This window comes from Mirounga leonina, unplaced genomic scaffold, assembly GCF_011800145.1.
Source record: "Mirounga leonina isolate KUSES-001 unplaced genomic scaffold, KU_Mleo_1.0 Mir_200, whole genome shotgun sequence".
Lineage (NCBI taxonomy): Eukaryota > Metazoa > Chordata > Mammalia > Carnivora > Phocidae > Mirounga > Mirounga leonina.
This window is the reverse complement of record NW_023270503.1, coordinates 24,454,169-24,474,403: the sequence shown is the minus strand read 5'-3', so window position 1 is coordinate 24,474,403 and position 20,235 is coordinate 24,454,169. Positions and strand designations below refer to the sequence as shown.

General features: G+C 54.2%; 1 protein-coding gene across 1 annotated transcript in view; it reads right to left on the bottom strand.

Moving 5' to 3' along the window:
* ARHGAP23 (Rho GTPase activating protein 23) overlaps window positions 1–20,235 on the bottom strand; it is a 68,339-nt gene that overhangs the window by 2,706 nt on the left and 45,398 nt on the right. Inside the window, exons 15-22 of the mRNA XM_035027466.1 lie at window positions 17,619–17,697; window positions 15,704–15,777; window positions 15,342–15,431; window positions 14,250–14,375; window positions 6,789–6,830; window positions 6,140–6,236; window positions 3,998–4,029; window positions 5–235 (exon numbers count right to left, since the gene is read on the bottom strand). Coding sequence (XP_034883357.1) covers window positions 5–235; window positions 3,998–4,029; window positions 6,140–6,236; window positions 6,789–6,830; window positions 14,250–14,375; window positions 15,342–15,431; window positions 15,704–15,777; window positions 17,619–17,697 — 771 coding nt within the window. The remainder of the gene's footprint in view (window positions 1–4; window positions 236–3,997; window positions 4,030–6,139; window positions 6,237–6,788; window positions 6,831–14,249; window positions 14,376–15,341; window positions 15,432–15,703; window positions 15,778–17,618; window positions 17,698–20,235) is intronic.

Here is a 20,235-nt window from a genome sequence, read left to right as displayed (position 1 = left end):
CGGCGGCGGCGGCGGCGGCGGCGGCGCCCGGCAGCGGCCCCTGCGGCTGGTCCCGCGCCCCCGGCGCCGGCGCCCCCGCCTCGGGCTTGTGCGCCTCCTGCTCCGAGTCGTCGTCGGTGCTGCTGCCCAGCCCCCGCGCCTCCCGCCGCTTCTTCCGCTTGCGGTTGACCGCCGAGATGAAGGAGATCGCCAGCATCTCCCGGGCGTACGGCTCCTTCTTGGGGGCCCACGAGCCCTGCGCGGGAGACAGGCCAGAATGCAGGAGGCGCCTCCGCACCGCGGCACCCAGCCGCAGGGGGTCCGGCCCCGCGCCCCCGCCGCCCCGACGGCTGTGCCCGCGGCAGCGCCACCACCCACCCGGCCCCACCGGGGGGCCGGCCAACCCCGCAGCCCCCTCGGCAGCCGCTCTGGCCTCAATCCAGAGACTCTCGGCTCTTTCCTGGGAGCTGGGCGCCGGTCCCTCACCTCCGCCCACCTTCCGCTCCATTCCCCATGCCCAGCGCTAGCGAAAGCCTTTTAGACACGGCTCTGGGGGTAAGAGTCTCTCAACAGGGAATACACTTGACAGTTTGAACCCATTTCACCTAGACTGTCCCGGGTGATAACCACCAGATCCTGGCGGGGACCTCCCTCCGACCGCGGCTTCTACCCCTTCCATCTCCACTCACCCCCACCTGGGAAACCTGCCTTTCCACCTACTCCGTATGTATGGGCCTCTCCAGGGCAATAGGCCCAAGTTCACTTCCCTTTCCCACTGCAGCCCACGGCGGGTGTTTCAGCCAATCCACCAGCGCGCCACCCACAATCCGCATCCCCACATCAATGCAGCCGTCAGCTCTGCCGCCAGGAGTGGCCACACGATCCTGCACAGTCCGATGGTCTGGATGGATGCTGCTCCCAAACACTGATTTCCAACCCCACACTGGGCACCTTCCTGCCCCGTTCTCACTGCTCAGCCCTGTGGGTGTTTTCTTGTGCTAGCCTTCCCGGATGCCCCAGCCGAGCCCACGCTGCCCATCACGGGCCAACACCAAACTCCCCCTTGAACTCCAGAACTCTTCTTCCAACCGCAAGACCCTCTCAAGCAAGGTTTCTGCAGGCACCCGAAATTCACCTATCTGCAACTGCACTATGCCCCCACGCCCTGCCCCAAACCACCTGCATGCACGTTCCCCATCTTAAGGTGATTCTCTGCCTCCTCCCTCTCCCCTGCTTCTTCTCAATGCCCCTGAAGTGACTCGCAAAGCCCGCCCATCCTCACCATCGTCTTTTCAGGCCCTCACACGGCCTTTTCTGGGCCTTTCTGCCCTCTCCTGATAGGACTCCCTGCCTCCACTTTTGCCTTACCCCAGTCCCTCCTCCCCTAGAGCAATCAGTCCTTCTAAGACTAGGTGGGAATCTGATCACCTCCAGACTCTGCAGGGCCCCTCCACCCCCACCAGGATGAAGCTCAGACACAGGGCCCTTCACAATCTGGTCCCAACTTTCCCAGCCTATGGCCCTCCCTACCCCAACCCCAACCCCAACCCAGCCTACACTCCGGCCAGACTCACCTGCATTTTAACACTGGCAGCCCTTAGCCACCGCCCCCCAGCCCACCCTATGTGCTGGGTATGCTCTAAATCCTACTAGGCCCAGCTGAAACATGGCAGCCTCCGTGCGGCCGCCTCCCAGCCCTCGCCTCGCCCTTTGAAAACACAGCTGCACCTGCTCTTCTCCCATCAGGACAGGTCTATTTCCACGTCATCTGCATCAAACTCTGAGCTCCTTGAGGGCAAGGTCTGTGGCTTATTTGTGTTTGCATCCATGACCCCTAGCTCCATGCCTGGCACATAACAGGTGCTCAATAAATGTTAAGTGAAGGACACATGGGTGAATGCAGTCCCCTCAACACAGGAAGCCCTGCGGAAGCAGAGGCTGAAACTGCTCCCCCTGCTGGGCTGGAATGGCCTGCCCTGTGACCCCCTCCTCACAGGCCACCTGGTTCAGCCACAGCGTTAATACTGAATGGAGACCCAGAGAAGCCTCGCCCCTGCTATCTACATACTCTCTCTCACATCAGCTAGTTCTGAGAAAGGTGACACACGTCAGGGAGTCAGGATTCAGAGGCACGTGGCTCCCGGGCTGTGGCTGGCAACACGGCTCCCAAAGGCAATCCCTGGAGTTGTGCAATATGGGGGCTCTGCTGTGATCTCCCCGAGGCACAGGGTGGCCAGTGCCACTTTCTCGTCTGGCCAATGCTCTCGGAGAGACTTGAGAGGCCACTAGGACCATCTGATCGAATTATCCTCTCCTCCTGCTAGTTACAGAAGCAGTGAGGTCATGATGGTCCCTTCCAGGAATGCAGAGGTCAGTACGTGCACAGAAAGGTCAAGGGGTCAGCCCAGGAGAGGCTATGGAAGCCAGGAGGCTAGCAGGAGCAATGGGTGGAAGTAACATGGAGCTAGGTGCAGGTCACTGTAATGAACTTGCTCCCTGTCACAGCAATCTTCTGATGGAGTGAGCTCCCTGCCCCACAGGTGTGCAGTCAGAGGTTCTGTGGAGAGGTTGCAGGGACCTCTGTCCCAGACTAAAGCAGCCTTCTTTCTTTCTGCCCAGTACACTCTTCTTCTTTTTCTTTCTTTCTTTCTTTTTTTTTTTTTTTGAGAGAGAGAGCGAGCATGCAGGTAGGGAGGGGAGGGGAGGGGCAGAGGGAGAGGGAGAAAGAGAATCCCAAGCGGGCTCCACGCCCAGCGCAGAGCCCACCACGCGGCTCTATCTGACGACCCCGAGATCATGACCTGAGCCGAAATCAAGAGTTGGATACTTCACCGACTGGGCCCCCCAGGCGCCCCGCACCCCCACTATATTCTTCTGATATATAATGAGCATCTGCTTGGTGTCGGGCACACTGGGCTCACTGGGACCTGGCCAGTGCTTAGAGACCCAGACCGAAATGAGTCCAGTTCGATCACCAATGTTTAGTGATTTCACCCACTACTACAGACAGAATTGTGTCCCCCTCCCCGAAGCCATCTGCTGAAGCAAGCCGGGACCCCCATGTATTTGGAGATGGGGCCTTTGGCGGGTAATGCAGTCATGGCCTGATGGTGGCATTGGTGTTCTTACACAAAGAGACACCAGAGAGCTGGTGCTGTTGCTCTCTGTCTCTGCTCTATGAGGACAGAGCGAGAAGGCAGCCATCCACAAGACAGGAAGAGAGCTCTCAGCACAAACTGACCATGCTGACACCTTGATCTGGGACATCTAGCCTCGAGAACTGTGAAGAAATAGATGTCTGTTGTGTAAGCCACCCAGTATGTGGCATTTAGTTACGGCAGCCCGAGCTGACTAAGACAACTCCCTTGGCCATCCAGCTCTAAGAGTTGGGCAGCCGTGCTCGCCTAATGGCTCTGTCTCAGAAGGCAGGCTCCAGAGCAGCCAGGACTAGCTGGCTGTGAGAGCTGGTTCAAAGAACCAGCTTTGGTTTCATTGATTTTCTTGATTGTTTTCAATTCATTGATTGATGCTCTTGTCTTTATTATTTCCTTCCTTCTGTTTGCTTTGGGCTCTCCAAAAAGCATAGTTATTGTAGCAGACGTATCTGGCCATTCCCATATCCCCATAAATGGGGATAAATATCAGGCCTCATTTACAGATGAGGAAGCTGAGGTTCACAAAGAGGTTAAGCAACTTGCCCGATGTCCCGAAGCTACTGAGTGGTGGAGCCAGGACTCAGTCCCAGGACTGTGTGTGCTTCTGACCACTGGGCACGCTGCCCCCCGGGCGCCTAACTCCCAAGCCAGATCCTTCTCTTCCCCCAGACGCCTCCCGAAGCACTGCCAAGGTGAGTAGCTTCTCTGCTGACCTCATACGCACATTCCTTCCCACCCGCCTTCCCAGTGACCAGCAACCTTCCTCAGGGCCACGGGCACTTCTCCCAATTCCCTTGACCAAAAAGCAAAGAGCAGGCGGGCCTGGACAGGGATAAAGCCTTCAGAATGGCTTTGGCACTCACCTTGGACTTGGCTGAACTGCAGGTGGTGGAATCTGTTGGGGAGAGCGAGAAAGAAAAATGAAAGTTAAATTGGGGCAGGAGGAGGCTGTCTTGTGAACACGATTCCCTCTCCTCGGAGGCTTCAGAAACCAGGGAGTTCAGACACCTGAGATCTCCCCAGGCCCTGGGAGTGTGAAGGGCTTCTGATGTCATTTCCTGTGGGACAGGGATGGAGCGGCTAATGATGTCAATCACCACCTCCTTTTGGGGCAGGAAGTGACATCAGGCTGCCAGTCCCTAGACCCTCGTTTGCCAGGGTCAAGGGCAAGCGGTGGGGGGGGGGGGGGCTTTTCTTTGGGCCTAGTTCCTCTCCCCTCCCCTCCCGTCCCTGTTACTCTGAAGCACTGGAGAGAAAATGCCAAATATCAGATGCAGTCCACAGAAACCACAATGAAACACAGCAAATCACAGATGCTCTGAAGGAATGGAGACCACACAGTGCAGAGACAGGTGGGGGCCCTACATCTACCTCCACCCCACCCCAACTCCAGGACAGGAGGAAGACGACGGACCCTGTGTAGGATGGGGTACAGGGGCACACAGCAGGTGGGCGGGACACAGGAGGTAGAGTGGGCTGGTGATTTGGGCCTTGCTAAGCTCCAGCTCCAGACTCCAGCTCAATCTGCCCTGATGGGGCAAGGCCCCTGTTTATTACCAGAGTTATGAAGAAGAATAAAACTTTTACATCCGTGGGACTTGGGTCCCACTCCCTTAATATCATTGGGGTGGAGAAGGAACCAGAAACCAATCCTGGCAGGGTCTTCTCCAGGCTGATCTAAGGACCTCCCGGGGTCTGATGGGGCAGTGCGCGGGCACAGTTAATCCACACTCTCTGGCAAGCAAGTGAGTCCTCCTCCCCAGCCCTCCCCTGCACACAGTGAGAAGAGCAGATGGCCGACCACACAGTGAGACACACGGGGCAGGGGTGCGGCAGCAGGTGATTAGAAGAAACGGGGGGCTCCTCTCTGCCACCCCCTCCCACCTTGTCCTCTGGCCCCCTCCTCAGCCTGCCTCTGGGAACTAGGGGTGCTGTGGAATGCCTCCATCAGAGACAGGAGCAGCAGTCAAAATACTAAGGGGAGCTCCTCCATGGGGCGGGCCAAGTTAGTGCCTTGAGCCAAGAAGGGACTGCTCTGGGCTACTCTGTTCGAGGCTCTACGCCCAGAAACAGGACTAAGGGGCTGAGTGACCAGGGGCTCTGGTTTCAGATGCGGGAAGAGCCAGCCCTCGGAGGCAACTGAGGCAGGAGCTGCAGCTATAGAGGGGCTTCTGGGGGTGACGTCACCCGTGTCTAGATAGGCTGGGTCCTCCTTACAGCCAAGCCTTCTCCTGTCCGGATAACCCGAAGTGGCCGGGCTCAGCACAGAGAGAAGGCCAGAGTCTGGGGACTGTGGGGGGCAGCCTGTGGTGCCCAGACTTCCTGGCAAGGGGATAGGATCTGCCTCCAACAAACCTCCTTCCTCCTGAGAAGGGGCTTTCAGATGGGAGGGTTAGGGTGGGGGTAAGCTGTTAACAAGCGTGGGGAGCTGGTATGTCACGTCGAGGTGCTCACAGCCCGGGACCTTTCTGCCTGCCCCTCGGGCCTGCCCAGCCTTCTTATAATCACCCGCCACTGTTAGTGACCGAGGCCGCAATGCCACACTGTACCCTTTAAATCTCCAACAGGTCCGCTGGAGGAGGGGAAGGAGAGAAGAGAGGGGCAGGGTCCAGGGGCGGGAGGAGAGCACAGGGAAAAGAGAGAGGAGGGTGGAGGGGTGCAAGGAGAAAAGGAAGAAAAATTAAAAAGAGGAAATATGCCCAGAAGGACACAGCCCGTGAGAAACAAAAAGCTCAGGAAGGAAACCAGTGAAGGAGGGCGAACAAAGCCCCTACCCAGCCCCGGGGTCCGCTGAGCAGACAAGGAGGCGGGCGCACAGGCAAGCCGGACCTCCCTAGAGCGGAGAAGGCCCTGCCACAGCCCAGTCTTGGTGGTGGGGGGCAGGGAAGGGCCCCACTGGGGCACAGCAGGGAAGCTGGGCATCTGACCAGGCATCTGGGACCCTGGGGAATGCGGATCCCACCCCCACCCCCACCCCCCACCCTTTCCCAAGCCCCTGCACTCACCTGAACCTGGGTCACCAGGGGGCACTGTCCTGCCAATGTTAGGCAGGAGGTACTCAATGTTGGGCACTGACTGAGGCTCCTTGTCATCCACAGGAGTCTGCAAACAGGAGGAGGGTCAGCCAGCATGCCCTCAGAGGGCCAGACTGTGGATCCTGCAAACTGGGGTAACCTGAAGGCAGAGCCCATGACTCCTCCATCAGACCAGGGCTCACCAGGGCAGCTGCTGTCTCTCTCATAAGTCAGGCACTCTTGAGGGCAGGTCCCACATGTCCCCCATTAGACTGTTTTGTGCCTCCTCCAACACCTTGATTGAACCCCCAAAGGCTGGAGCTCCTCCCTCAGCTGAAGGCAGGAGCTGTGTCTCCCCCATCAGACTGGACCTTCCTAAGACCTGTATCCTCCAGATAAGACTTGGACTCAGTTTCTCCCCCCTTAGACTGGGGGCTCATGAAGGCAAGGATTGTGTCTCCCATTAGATTAGAGGCTCCTGAGGAGAGGGTCTATGTTTCCTCCATCAGACTGGGAAGCCCCAAAGACAGGGACCTTCCCCCTGCTTGAGTCTTGCTGCCTGCCCCCTCCCAGCCCCCAGCCTGGGAGGAGGGCCCACCTCAGCTCAGACCCAGCCCCGCCCTCCCTCTGCATCACTTACTCTCTCTCCCTTGTCCTCATCATCGCTGAAGAACCAGTCTGACTGCAGAGGAGACAAAAGGAAGTGAACTCAGTGTGGAAAGGGGCTGAGGGAAGACAGAGACACAGGCTCCTGACCTGCATAGTCCAGAAGACCCCACTCAGACGCCAGATGGAGCGGGGCAGGAGGGGGCACCAAGAGGTGAGGGTCCCCCCTCTATTCAACAATCCCCATCTGCACCTGGTTACTAGAAGTCCCCAAGGGAGGTTGATGAATCCCAGGACCCAACTCCACAGGCTATGAGAAACCTGTGGGGAGAGAAAGGACTGGATCCCAGTGTGGGAGGGAAACGCAGCCTGGACTGGGAGGGGGCTGAGGACTGGTGGAGGGCCAGCTCAGGGAGAGCTTCTAGGCCTGTCTGTCACTAGACTCTGTACAGTGTGCATCACGGTGGATCTCTCCCAACCGCAGGCCAGAAGCGGGAGGGTGGGGGTGGGGGGGCAGCAGCGCCATCTAGTGCCGGCTGGGGCGACTGCAGGGAGAAGGCCAGTCGTGGCTGCCAGAGCTGCGTACCCCTCCCCAGCCCTGGGCACCACACTGCCCTGGGGCGGCACCCCCTCCCCTGGCCAGGAAAGAGAAGTGCCTGGAGGGAAGTGTTAGGAGGTTCCCCGAGGGGCAGGCAGGCAAGAGTTTTCACATAAATGTCAAACAGGATAGAAAATAAAGTAAAAATCCCACTCTTAAATACATTTTGTGAAATTTGAGAATCTTAAAGATAAAACCCTAAAAGTTTTCTGAAAAACAAAAACAGATTGCTTGCAAATGAGCAAGTATCAGCTGTAACTAGAACTTTCGGCAGCAGCAGACACAAGAAGACAATATTGTCACTGTATTGCTGGACTACAAATGCAAGAATCTGGAACCTAGGATTTTATACCCTGCTAAACTCTCACTTTTGAGTGTGAACTATAGCTATTCTAAGACATCAAAAAGCTTACTGCACAAAGACTCTCTTAATTGTGTACATGAGCTCATAAAGAAATGACTCCAGGGTGGAGCAACAGGCTCTGAGAAGTAAGGATGGATAGTAGCGTAGAAAAGTCCATTGTCGATCCAAGCAAGGATACTCACACACATATACAAATACACACAAAGTATCTCCATGACGCCGTAGATTTTGAACGCAGAGGGAGAAACCTCTCTGCGTATGAGTGAGAATACACAAGGTACTTGGCTTTTAGATGTGGTGGAAGGAAGACAATGGATATTGATGAGTTTAGAAATTGTCAGTGAAAAGGAAACGTAAGTATGGGCTGTTATAATTGTATGATTAAACACAGTATGGACTTTATAAATTGTGTAATTTTCACATCAGGAAAATAAAAGTCAGTTCATCCAAAGCAAGGTAGGACAGACTGAAGAGAGATAAAATGAAAATGGGGTAAAGAGAAAATGACATTTAAGATAGCAGAGATAAGCCCTAACAGTACAGAAATTAGAATCAAGCAAATGAGCTAAGCTCACTGACTGAAAATTAAAACACACAGAGGGGTGCCTGGGTGGCTCGGTCGGTTAAGCGTCTGTCTTCGGCTCAGGTCATGATCTCAGGATCCTGGGATTGAGCCCCATGTGGGGCTCCCTGCTTAGCGGGGAGCCTGCTTCTCCCTCTCCCTCTGCTGTTCCCCCCTGTGCTCTCTCGCTCTGTCTCTCAAATAAATAAATAAAATCTTAAAAAAAATAAAAATTAAAAATAAAACATGCAGCATATTTGGGGCGCCTGGCCGGTTCAGTTGGTAGACTGTGCAACTCTTGATGTTGGGGTCATGAGTTCAAGCCCCACATTGGGCATAGAGATTACTTAATAAAATAAAATACCGTTTGTTTAAAAATAAATAAAATAAGCAGGGAGAAAGTTGGTTTGGAAGGACACATATCAACCTATTAGAGTGGGTCATTATGGGGGGGCAGAGTGGGTAGGAATGAATGGGGGAACAAGGAGACTTGCAGGTTGATTATGACCGTGTCCCATGAACCTCAGTTATTATTCATCACAATCGGGCATATTATTAATCCAAATAAGTAGCACAGAAGAGAAACAAGAAAGAAAACAGAGAATAAGAAATAATGCAAGATCTAGGAGTGCCTGGGTGGCTCAGTCGGTTAAGCATTAACCTGCCTTCAGCTTGGATCCTGGGATTGAGCCCCGCATCGGGCTCCCTGCTCAGCAGGGAGTCTGCTTCTCTCTCTTTCTCTCTCCCTTTGCCCCTCCCAACTCCTGCGCGCATGCGTTCATGCACACGCGAGCTCTCTCTCTCCATCTCTCTCAAATAAAGAAATAAAATCTTAAAAAAAAATAATGCAATGGGGCGCCTGGGTGGCTCAGTCGTTGGGCATCTGCCTTCAGCTCAGGTCATGATCCCAGGGTCCTAGGATCGAGCCCCGCATCGGGCTCCCTGCTCTGCGGGAAGCCTGCTTCTCCCTCTCCTGCTCCCCCTGCTTGTGTTCCCTCTCTGGCTGTCTCTCTCTCTGTCAAATAAATAAAAATAAAATCTTTAAAAAATAATAATAATGCAAGATCTAAAGTCAGTCTTCTCAGGCTCAAGTTCACCTCAGGTAAATGACCTCTCTGAGTCTATTTACTTATCTGTAAAATGGACATAATAGGAGTATCTACTTCTAGAATTGTGGTGAGAATTAACATGAAATCCTGTATGGCTATTATAAAAAAAGACTAGAAATACTGAGTGTTGGAGAGGATGTGGGAGAAAAGGGAACCTTCACACACAGTTGGTGCAAATGTAAAATGGCTTAGCCACTATGGAAACCAGTATGGAGGCTCCTCAAAAGTTAAAAACAGAACAACCCTAGGATCCAGCAATTCCACTTCTGGGTATTTATCTGAAGGAAAAAAAAAAAAACACCAACAAGAAAAGATATCTGCACCCTGACGTTCATTGCAGCACATTATTTACAATAGCCAAGATAGGGGAGTGACCTGAGTGTCTATCAGTGGAGTAATGGATAAAGAAGATGTGGTATGTATATGAAATGGAATACTCCTCAGCCATAAAAAGAAGGAAATCTTGCCATTTGCGACCACACGGGTGGACCTCGAGGGCACTATGCTAAATGAAATAAGTCAGACAGAGAAAGACAAATACCGTATACTCTCCACTTATATGTGGAATCTAAAACAAACAAACAGACAAACAAAATCCAAGCTCATAGGTAGAGAGAACAGGTTTGTGGTTGCCAGGAGTGGGGGGAGGACCAAGGGGATGAAGGGGGTCAAAAGGTACAAACTTCCAATTATAAAATAAATAAGTCATGGGGATGTAGTATAGAGCATGATGACTATAGTTAATAACACTGTATTGTGTACTTGGAAGTTACTAAGAGAATAAATCTTTAAAATTCTCGGGCTCCTGGGTGGCTCAGTTGGTTAAGCCACTGCCTTCGGCTCAGGTCATGATCCTGGAGTCCCGGGATCGAGTCCCACATCGGGCCCCTGCTCGGTGGGGAGTCTTCTTCTCCCTCTGACCCTCCCCTCTCTCATGCTCTCTCTCTCTCTCCCCTTCTCTCTCTCTCAAATAAATAAATAAAATCTTAAAAAAAAATTCTCTTTGGGGCGCCTGGGTGGCTCAGTCCATTAAACATCTGACTCTTGATTTCTGCTCAGGTCATGATCCCAGGGTCCTGGGATTGAGCCCCACTGTCAGGGTCTGCACTCAGCGGGGAGTCTGCTTGAGATTCTCTCTCTCTCTTCCCCTCTGCCCCTCCCCCTGCTCTCTCTCACTTTCTTTCTCTAAAATAAATAAATAAATCTTAAAAAGAATTCTCATTACAAGAAAAACAATTGCAATTATGCACAGTGATGGGTGGTAACTAGACTTATAGTGCTGATCATTTCACAACATACACAAATATCGAATCATTCTGTTGTATACCTGAAACTAATAGAATGTTACATGTCCATTATAACTCCATTAAAAATAAATATTTTTTTTTGTGAGAGAGACAGAGAGAGAGCACGCGTGTGAGCAGGAGAGGGATGGGGCAGAGGGATGGGGCAGAGGGAGAGAATGTCAAGCACACTCCACACCCAGTGTGGAGCCCAGCACGGGGCTCCATCTCACAACCGCGAGATCACGACCTAAGCCAGAATCAAGTCGGACGCTTAACCGCCTGAGCCACCCAGGTGCCCTCCTCCATTTAAATTTTTAAAAAATAACGCAATACGGTATGTAAAGCACTCAGTACAACGCACTGTTAGTGTGTAATAGATGTTAGCTGTAATTACGAAAAGGTGCGGTTCCCAGAGACGGGCTGAGGACAGGAGCCCTGAGGAGCCAGTCTTTAACTCGGTTTGAGGGTGCCTGAAAGTGCCGTGGGAGCCCAGAAGTGTGAAGGAAGCTTCGGGGAGCCCCGAGTTCTCGGGAGGAATGCACACTAGCTGGTGCACATCCAGTTCCCTCTGCCTGCCACGCTTTCTCCTGCCTCTGCCTGGCTAAATTCCTTGAGGCCTTTGACAACACTTCAGGGAGGCCCTGACTAGGGTCCCAACCCTACACCTCGGGCAGGGTCGGCTCCTTCCACGGGCTTCCCTGACCAGAGCCCAGAAAATGAAGTGAGGTCTTCACTGGGCAGCGCCCCTTCCGAGCAGGGCCTGGCTTCCGTTCACCTCCGGGGCCCAGCATGCGCCTCGGCCCCTGGCGTGGAGTGAGGTCAGTCGTCCGCCATCACTAATCCACACAGCACGTCCAAGCTGCTTGGTGGCATCCGAGGGCCTTCGCGGCTATCAGCTCACGGAAGCCTCGCAACTACTTCGTGAGGTAATAAGCATTGCTGTTCTCTCTGCTCTGCAGACGAGAGCGTCAGTCACTTGGCCAAGGCCACACAGCCAGCAAGGAGCAGAGGCCGCGGTGAACTCGGGCAGGCCGGCTCCAGAGCCAGAGCCCCGAGCCCCCTGCCCCAGTGCTTCTGAGCCTCGGTGAGTCTGCCCCCCGCCCCCGGCCGCAGGGCATTCGGCAAAGTCTGCAGACATTTGCATGTGTCGCAACCGGAGGGATGCTCCTGGCTTCTAGCCAGAGATGCCAACCATCCTCCGATGCACAGGACAGCCCCCCACGAAGAATGATCTGGCCCCAAAGGTCACTAGCGCTGCGGTGGAGAACTCCCAGTGGGCAGCGAGTAGGAATCACGGAGTTTGCCAGGTGAATCAAGGAATGAATGCCTTGAGGCGGTCTTGGTTTGGTTTCAGGTGGCTTAGTGAACGTGGCCATGAGCTGGCTGGTGACTTGCCACCGGGAGGCTGAACACCTGGGTCTGTGCATCTCCACTCCACCACGATCGTGCTGTGTGACCCGGGGCACGTCGCTGCCTCTCTCCACACCCATTTCCGCCCTCTGTACCACGCAAGGATGGGTCTCGGGGCTCTGCTGTCTGAGAGGTCCACAGGGGACAGGAGCCCCCCGTAGGGAGGCCAGGTGACGGCTGCGGCTGGAAACCCAGCAGGAGGTCATGTCACCCACGACTTTCAACCATCCACTGACTGGCCACAGGCTCCCAGCCAGAGTCGGAGCGCTCTCTGCCAAAGTCCTATCCTGCCTGGGCTCATGACTACGCTGACTCTGGACTAGACGGACACCAGCAAACTTGGGTGGGTGGACTCCAGGGGACTTCAGAGGGGGTAGCTCATTCCCTTGACAACTGTCCAGGCTGATTATGTTCAAGTGCCAAGGACGCAGAGAATGGAGAGTCTCTAGCTCCATGGGTACCCAGGAATGAATCCCTGAGTGTCAAAGCCCAGATGGGTAGAACCTCAAAAGCAACTCATTCATTCATTCATTCATTCATTCAACAAACCCTGAGTGTTCACTATGTGCCAGGCACTAGGCTGGACGCTGGGAATACTCCTATGATGGAGACAGATATATTCCTCCTCCTGCCACCCTGCCCAAAGGAGGGGCCGCCACTGGCTGGGGACCCCCTCTTGAGGGCCTAGGGGAGGGCAAGTAGACACACTTTGGGCCCCCCTTCTCCCAGAGGCTGCTCTTCCTGACACCCTAGCTGACCACAGGCCTCAGGCTTCCGGGGGCTTCTCTAGGAGCCATGGAGCCAGCCTCCCCTTTCTTCCGCACTGGCCCCCTCCCAAAGCACACACTCATGGGGGCTCCAGGGGCTACCTGTTGGGTTGGGGAGATGAACTTTTCCAAGGGAGATAAGCTGCCCCCGACTGAGGCCCCATCGGGATCCCTGACACTGCCCCGCGGCCTGGGCTTCCCTCACAGCTCTGGAGTGGTGGTCCCAGTGTTAGCACAAGAACAGGCTTCGATATTCCCTCCTGAGGCTCAGAGCCCTGACCACCCAGTAAAGGAAGGAAATAAGCAGGCAGGGCCATTCAGCATGACCAAAGTCTACCCCACCGCCTCACTTGGCCAGCCAAGTCAGCTCTAGGATGGACCCAGGAGTCCACCCTCCCAGCAGGGGCAGAGGAAAGCACAAACTTTGGTCAGAAAAGGCTGGCCTACAATCCTGGGGCTGTCACTTATTAGCTATGTGACTTCGAGCAAGTCCCTTTCCTCTCTGAGCACCAGTTTCTTCATCTATAAGATGGAAGTAGCATGACCTGGTTGCCCTTCCCTAAAGCATCTGTGACATTGCGGAGGCCAAGGACCCCGTTCCCCTAGCCAGCTGCCAATCTTATTTCTCCTGGCAGGACGGGGTCCGTTCCATTTACAGGCCATAGGGAGATTTGGAAATGGAAAATCTAGGATTTCAAAAAACATCCCTGAGTGCCCCAGAAGGGGGCGGTGCTGTCCCGGGTTTGGCTCCAGAGGACCAAGGCCTCCTGCGCCCTCTGTTGGTTGCTCTAGGTTCTCATCCCATCATGGACAGTCAGTAGAATCCTTAGAGACCCGGGGCTGGAGGTGCCTCCAGGCAGCCCTGAGAAGTGAGGAGACCAGCCCAAGACGTAGGGAGCACGAGTGCAGGATCCGTCTCAGCCCTTGCTCTGCCCTGCCCCTCTCCCCTCCCCTCCCCTGGGCATCACCATTTGCTCCCCGAAGCCTCAGTGTGGCCGGCAAGGCAGAGCTCTGCCCCCACCCCCACACCTGTCTGCCCGTTTCTGCCAGGACACTTCTCCTGGGGGCCCCTTTCTGAAGGTGCCCCTGCATCCACCCCTTGGCTCTCCAACCCAGCAGCATCTTCCCTGACGTTCCTCCGCCCTCTGACCCTCATACATATCTTGGAAGCTCAAGGGCTTCCTGATTCTCCAGCTGGGGACGAAACATTCTAGAAAGACAGGGATTCTAGGATCCATTCCTGTTTGGTAAGGAAATGCAGCCCATTGCTTCTGAAGGGCATTCACCATCCCAGGAACATTTGCTTAAGCCGCCTCCTCCTTCCCTGAGCACATCCACCCAGGCGCGCAGGAGCGAGATGCCCAGGGGCACATGGCCACAGCCCAGCATGGCTGCTTACGTGCTGGATCAGCGTCTCCACGATCTTATAGCGGTCCGGCATGTGGGTCACCATGTCCGCCATGTTGTCCTCAGACGTCCTCACCAGCGTCGGCCCGAAGACCAGGGCCAGGTTCCTGGGCTCCATCTGGGCCAGGGAGGAGAGCAGGTCAGCGTTCACACACCCTGAGCTCTGACCTCCAGTCCCCAAGGCCTCCCTCACTGTGGCCCCTCAGGCCCGAGGCCCAACCACATCCCGAGCTGTCCCTGGCTTATGAGATGGACACCTCCTTGCTGGGCCTGGAGATGCCTGGTAAGTACAGCACAGGCCAGATTTCAGCCTTCCTCATCCCCAAGCCTAGCAGCCTAGGGCAGTGCCCAACCTGCTCACCCATACTGTGCTAACAGTGAGAGATCCCAGAATAGGGACCTGCTGGAGGTTCTAAGGGTATTTTAAAACTGGGAGAATTCCTATAGCTCCATTCATTTTCCCTGCTGCAGAATAAGAAGATATAGAGGCTTGATTAGAAAAATGCAATGCGGGGCACCTGGCTGGCTCAGTCTGTAGAGTATGTGACTCTTGATCTTGAGGTTGTGAGCTCGAGCCCCATGTTGAGTGTAGAGATTACTTAAAATCGTTTTAAAAAGAAAAGAAAGATGTGGATGCCTGGGTGGCTCAGTCATTAAGCATCTGCCTTCGGCTCAGGTCATGATCCTGGGGTCCTGGTATCGAGCCCCACATCGGGCTCCCTGCTCAGTAGGGAGTCTGCTTCTCCCTCTCCCTCTCCCCCTGCTTGTGTTCCTGTTCTCACTATCTCTCTCTCTCTCTGTCAAATAAATAAATAAAATCTTAAAAAAGAAAAGAAAAGAAAAATGCAATGCAAGGGATTTGAGCTAGATCCAAGGATAGATTTCCATCCTCTGGGAGGCCCTCAGAAACTCAGGAGATGGCTCTCCAGGGGAGAAGCACAGAGGGGTGGGGTGGGGACAGAATGACCTCTGAGGAGGGTGTGCCTAGAGGGCCTTGGGATTATCTGACCTGGAGGAGCTTAGAGTATGCTGAAAGGACCCTATATGCTTCCTTCCCCCACACTCCACGCCAGCATCCCCCCACCTTGTTTTTCTCCGAGTGGTCAGCAATGGTCTTCAGATGGCCCACGAGGAATTTGAGCGTTTCATAGTAGTGTCCTGGGAGATCCCGGATCTGGGTAGCAGTGAGAAGGGGCATGGGGCTGTGATGGCTGCCCCACCTTCCCACCACGCCCCACAGGGGTTCCCATTGCCATATCTCGCGGGTCTGGAAGCCACCCTCTAACCAGCCCTGTTGGATAGATGGAGAAACTGAGGCCCAGAGAGGAGAAGGGCCTCTTCAAGGTCACAGAAGGAATTGGTGGCATTGGACTCCAGGCCTCCCAGGGCAGTGGTGCTCTCCCAGCCTCGTCTGCCTTCTGCCTAAGGGTGTCTCTGTCTCCTTACCAGCTTCCGGAGCGTCTTCATCCGCTCCCTTGAGTCTTCGATGCGATTGGCCTCAATGAAGTCGTTGTATTTGTCTAGAACACAGTGAAGACTCTTTAGAGAGGCGGGAGGCAGTCCCTTTTCCCACTCTCGGGGTGGGCTGCTTCCAAGCTGAGGAGGCCCAGGCTGTTCCAGTTCGGGGGGGTGGGGGGGAGATCTGTGGCCTTGTGTCCACATGATCAAATCCGCTACAGCGACACTCAGGCGTGCACCTGACTTGGGGTAGCCCAGGTGTGTTTGTTTGGGAAGAAATAAGACCTGAGCTGCATGTCGATACTGGAAGAGGGGTTCTTGCCCCAGCATCTGGGACAAGAACATCACAAGGTCAGAAGAGAAGGTTACCTAGAAAGAGGGAGGGGCCTTTCAGCCTCCAGATGCCCACCCCACCTGGGTCAAGATGCCCCCAACTCCCTTCAGAAGAAGCCAAGGGGAACTTTAAAAAAATGGAACATGGTAAGTTTATTCTAAAATTCATCTGATGAATAAATGCATACGGATAGCTGAGGATATTTTGTACAGGAAGAATGACGAGGGAGGATGTGCCCTATCAGATACAGAAATGGACTAAAACCATAGCCCACCACAGTGGTGTGGGACTCACGGGGAGAGCTAACCAAGGATGAGGACACAGAAAGGAGGGGAAGAGGCCACATGGATGTTTACTATGTGACAAAGGCAGTATTTGAAATCAGCGGGGAAGAATGCAGGTGTCAATAAATGTCCCTGGGACAACTAGCTATCTTGTTGGAGGAACAAAAATCCATTTCCAGCTCACATAATATGCAAACAAATTTAATTGCATTACAGAGCCAAAAGTAAAAGTCATTAAAATACTGGGAAAAACAAGGAAATATCTTCACAATCATGAGGCCTTCCTCAATGTGAGATGCAGAATCCATTGAAGACCAACAGCTTTGACTACACTTAAAATAATTGTTTCCAGTTCCTTACCATGCAAAGTGCATAGGCAAATGACAGAGCAGGAACAAACTACTGCCAAAACTAACAAAGGGTTAATACCTATACTATACAAGAGCTTGTGTCCTACAAATCAATACCAAAAAAGACAACCCAATAGGAAAATGGGCACACAGTCGAACAGGAAATGAGAGGAAACAGAAAAGGCCAATAAATTAATGAAAAGATAGTGAATTTCCCTAGTAACGAAAGAAACAAAAATGGAAACAGTAATGAGATGACATTTCTCTTCCAATTAACAAAAATGTAAAGTATTGATGACATCCAGGGTTGATGGGGGTGCGCGGAAGCAAATTCCCTCCTAGGCTGTTGGCAAGAGTGTGAAGTAGGGCCTTCTTCTCAGAGGGCAACTTGACATTAGCTTCCAAAAATGGCGACCAGGACTTTGACCTAGAAATGCTATGTCTAGGAATCTACCTCGAGGACACTGATCCAGGCATGCAGGAACACATTAGGGAAAGTCGTTGCAACCATTTTTTGTAAGAGCAAAAATCGAAAACCGCCTAAATACCCATCCATAGGGGAGTGATTAGCTGGGCTCTGGAGCCAGCTGCCAGGGCCGAAGGCTGTCTCCGACACTTACAACCTGGGTGACCTTGGGCAAATCACTTCATCTTCGTTTCCTCGTCTGTACAGTGGAGACACAGGACCTCGTGGGGTTGTTGGAGGGAGCAGTGCCTGGCACATAGCCGGTGCTCAGAAAGTGCTAGGATAACCTCTGGGGACAGGGACCTCTGTGCTTTACTTGAATCTATACTATGTGACAAGCACGTGTTTCTCTTGCCTTAAAACAAAACCCCAAAGAGTAAAGCCAAGAAACCCAATTTAAAAAACGATCGGAGTGCAGCATAGACAGGCGTCCCTCCTCCTCCCATTCCCACTGCCACCTGCTACTCACCATCGGTGAAAAGAGGCTCAGGCAGCTTTCGGAAGAAGGACTTGAGCAGGCTGCTGATCACATTGAGGTCTTGCCAGCGCTGGGGAGAAGGCAAGGACGTCAGGCCCCAGGCAGGTCCAGCGGGGCGCCCACGTCTCCATGCTAGTCCAGCCCCAGAGTCCAGCCCAGCCCAGCCCAGGCCCTCCCTGGGGTACACTCACAGCTCCGCCCAGACCAGGGATCTCTGGGCTAAGAAGACTCATCAGGGTGGTGGTGGCAGAACAGTCCCCAGCTGGGTCCTGGCCCCTTGACCAACTGGCCCAACCCCCTCCCTGCTCCAGCAAGCCCAGTGGGCTTTTTGCCTACCCCCAGAAAGTACCAGCTACCTTCTTTAGCGCCAGCACTGTGGGACAGAAGTGAGCAAAACCTCCTTGGTGATTGGACCTCTTTGGGCCTTATAGCGCCCCCTCCTGCCTCCCAGGGCTCCCCACTTAGCAGAGAGTCATCCTTGGACACCCCCCTCTCCTTATGCATGACACAGCAGTCGCTCACGCCTGGCATCCTCCTGTCTCAGGCCTTTTGCACTGGCCGATTCCCTCCACTACAACTTTCCTCCCCTGCCTTCACAGGCCTGGCTCCTCACCCTGCCCAAATGTCACCGCTTCCGGGAGGCCTTCCCTGACAGTCCCAGCTAACACAGCCACCGCCGCCACCGCCCTGTCACTTGTGCAGCAGCCCTGACTTTGTTTCCTTCATGGCACTTGCCACACTTGGTCACTGTTGTATGCATTTGTCTGCTCGTCCCTGCCTATCTGTCTGCGGGCCTGCAGCTCCCTGAGGAGCAGGGATTCTGTCTGCCCCGTCCCCCACTGTGCTCCTACCACCTGGAGAGCTCAGTTAGCCCGGCACTTCAATGGTCTAAATCAGTAGTTATCCCCAGGAGCAGAATCACCCCCCCCCAGGGACATTTGGTGATATTCTAGAACCACGTTGGTTTCCACAACTGCGGGGGGTGCCACTGGCATCCAGCGGGTAGAGTCCGGGGATGCCTTTAAACTTTCTGTGATGCACAGGACAACTTCCCACGACCAAGAACTATTCTGCCCAAAGTGTCAAGATTGAGAAACCCTGGGGGCGCCTGGATGGCTCAGTCGTTAAGCATCTGCCTTCGGCTCAGGTCATGGTCCCGGGGTCCTGGGATCGAGCCCCGCATCGGGCTCCCTGCTCTGCGGGAAGCCTGCTTCTCCCTCTCCCCCTCCCCCTGCTTGTGTTCCCTCTCTCGCTGTGTCTCTCTCTGTCAAATAAATAAATAAAATCTTTAAAAAAAAAAAAAAGATTGAGAAATCCTGTTCTAAATAAATGGGTTGTTGAACGCAAGAACGAATGAAGCATGGCCGGGGCATTGCCCCCTCTGACCACCAGGGGGCACCACCACCCTGCACAAAGTCAAGGGTAACAGCCTTGACAGGAACGGCTCCGAGTAACTCAGGCCCACAACACAAGGTAAGGCTCTCCACAAAGACATACAGCTCCACAACATACAGGCTCTGTACAGTGGGTCCACAGCTTAATGCCACACCATCCCACAAACAATACCCTCCCCTCAGGCTCAGGAGGAGTTACAGTCACCCTGCCCACAATACTTAACTGAGTGGCTCAGTTGGTTAAGCATCTGCCTTCGGCTCAGGTCACGATCCCAGGGTCCTGGGATCGAGTCCTGCATCGGGCTCCCTGCTCAGCGGGGAGTCTGTTTCTCCCTCTGCCCCTTCCCCCTGCTCATGCTTTCTCACTCTCTCTCAAATAAATAAATAAATACAATCTTTTTTAAAAATTAAAAAAAAAAAATTAACTTCCAGCAGTCCCCACAAGAAAGGACAGAACTGATGTCTGAGACAAAACTACACACCCGACACACTCGGCATGCCCACATTCTGGGCCCTGACTTGGGCCAGCTGCCCCCCCAGCTCCGGCCATGCTTCTTTCCTGGCTAAGGCCCAGCGAATGTGCTTCAGTGCATACCCACCCCTTCCCACTGCAGCCCCTGCCCACCTGCCCCATCACTTCCTGGCCCGAGGCGTGGGCTCTTCTCATCTCCCAGCTGCCAAACCCAAGGCTTCTGGACCACTCCCATGTGCACGTATCTGCCCCTCATCCCCAGCCTTACCTGCACCCTCTCCTCTGTCCCACGCGGAGCCCGGCCTTTCACTCCTGCTGCCCACCCTCTGCCCATCTAGCAGCTCCCTCCATCGTCCCACTCTGTGCCCCAGCATGACCACACCCATCCTCCAGTCAACTCTTGGGCAGTGTCTATTGCACCATCACCCCAAATCCAGCGGGGCCCCTACCCGATACATCCTCCCTCTCTGGCCCCACTCCCCAGTTTCTGCCAGAGACACATCACCAGCCCCCAGCTCAAATGTGGGCTCTTCCCTGCCCCCCCTTCCTCCCTCTCCTGTGGCCAACTCCTAGAGCTGCTCCCATCCTCCTTATTCCCCTGGGACCACCACGTCCTCCTGGCCCCTTGCACTTCCCACATATCAGCAATTCTCCCACAGATGCCCGCTCTGGGCCCCCCTCATTCATATCCATCGGGCATAAGCTAGAGCAGACCCCACTCTCATTTATGCCTCCCCAGCTG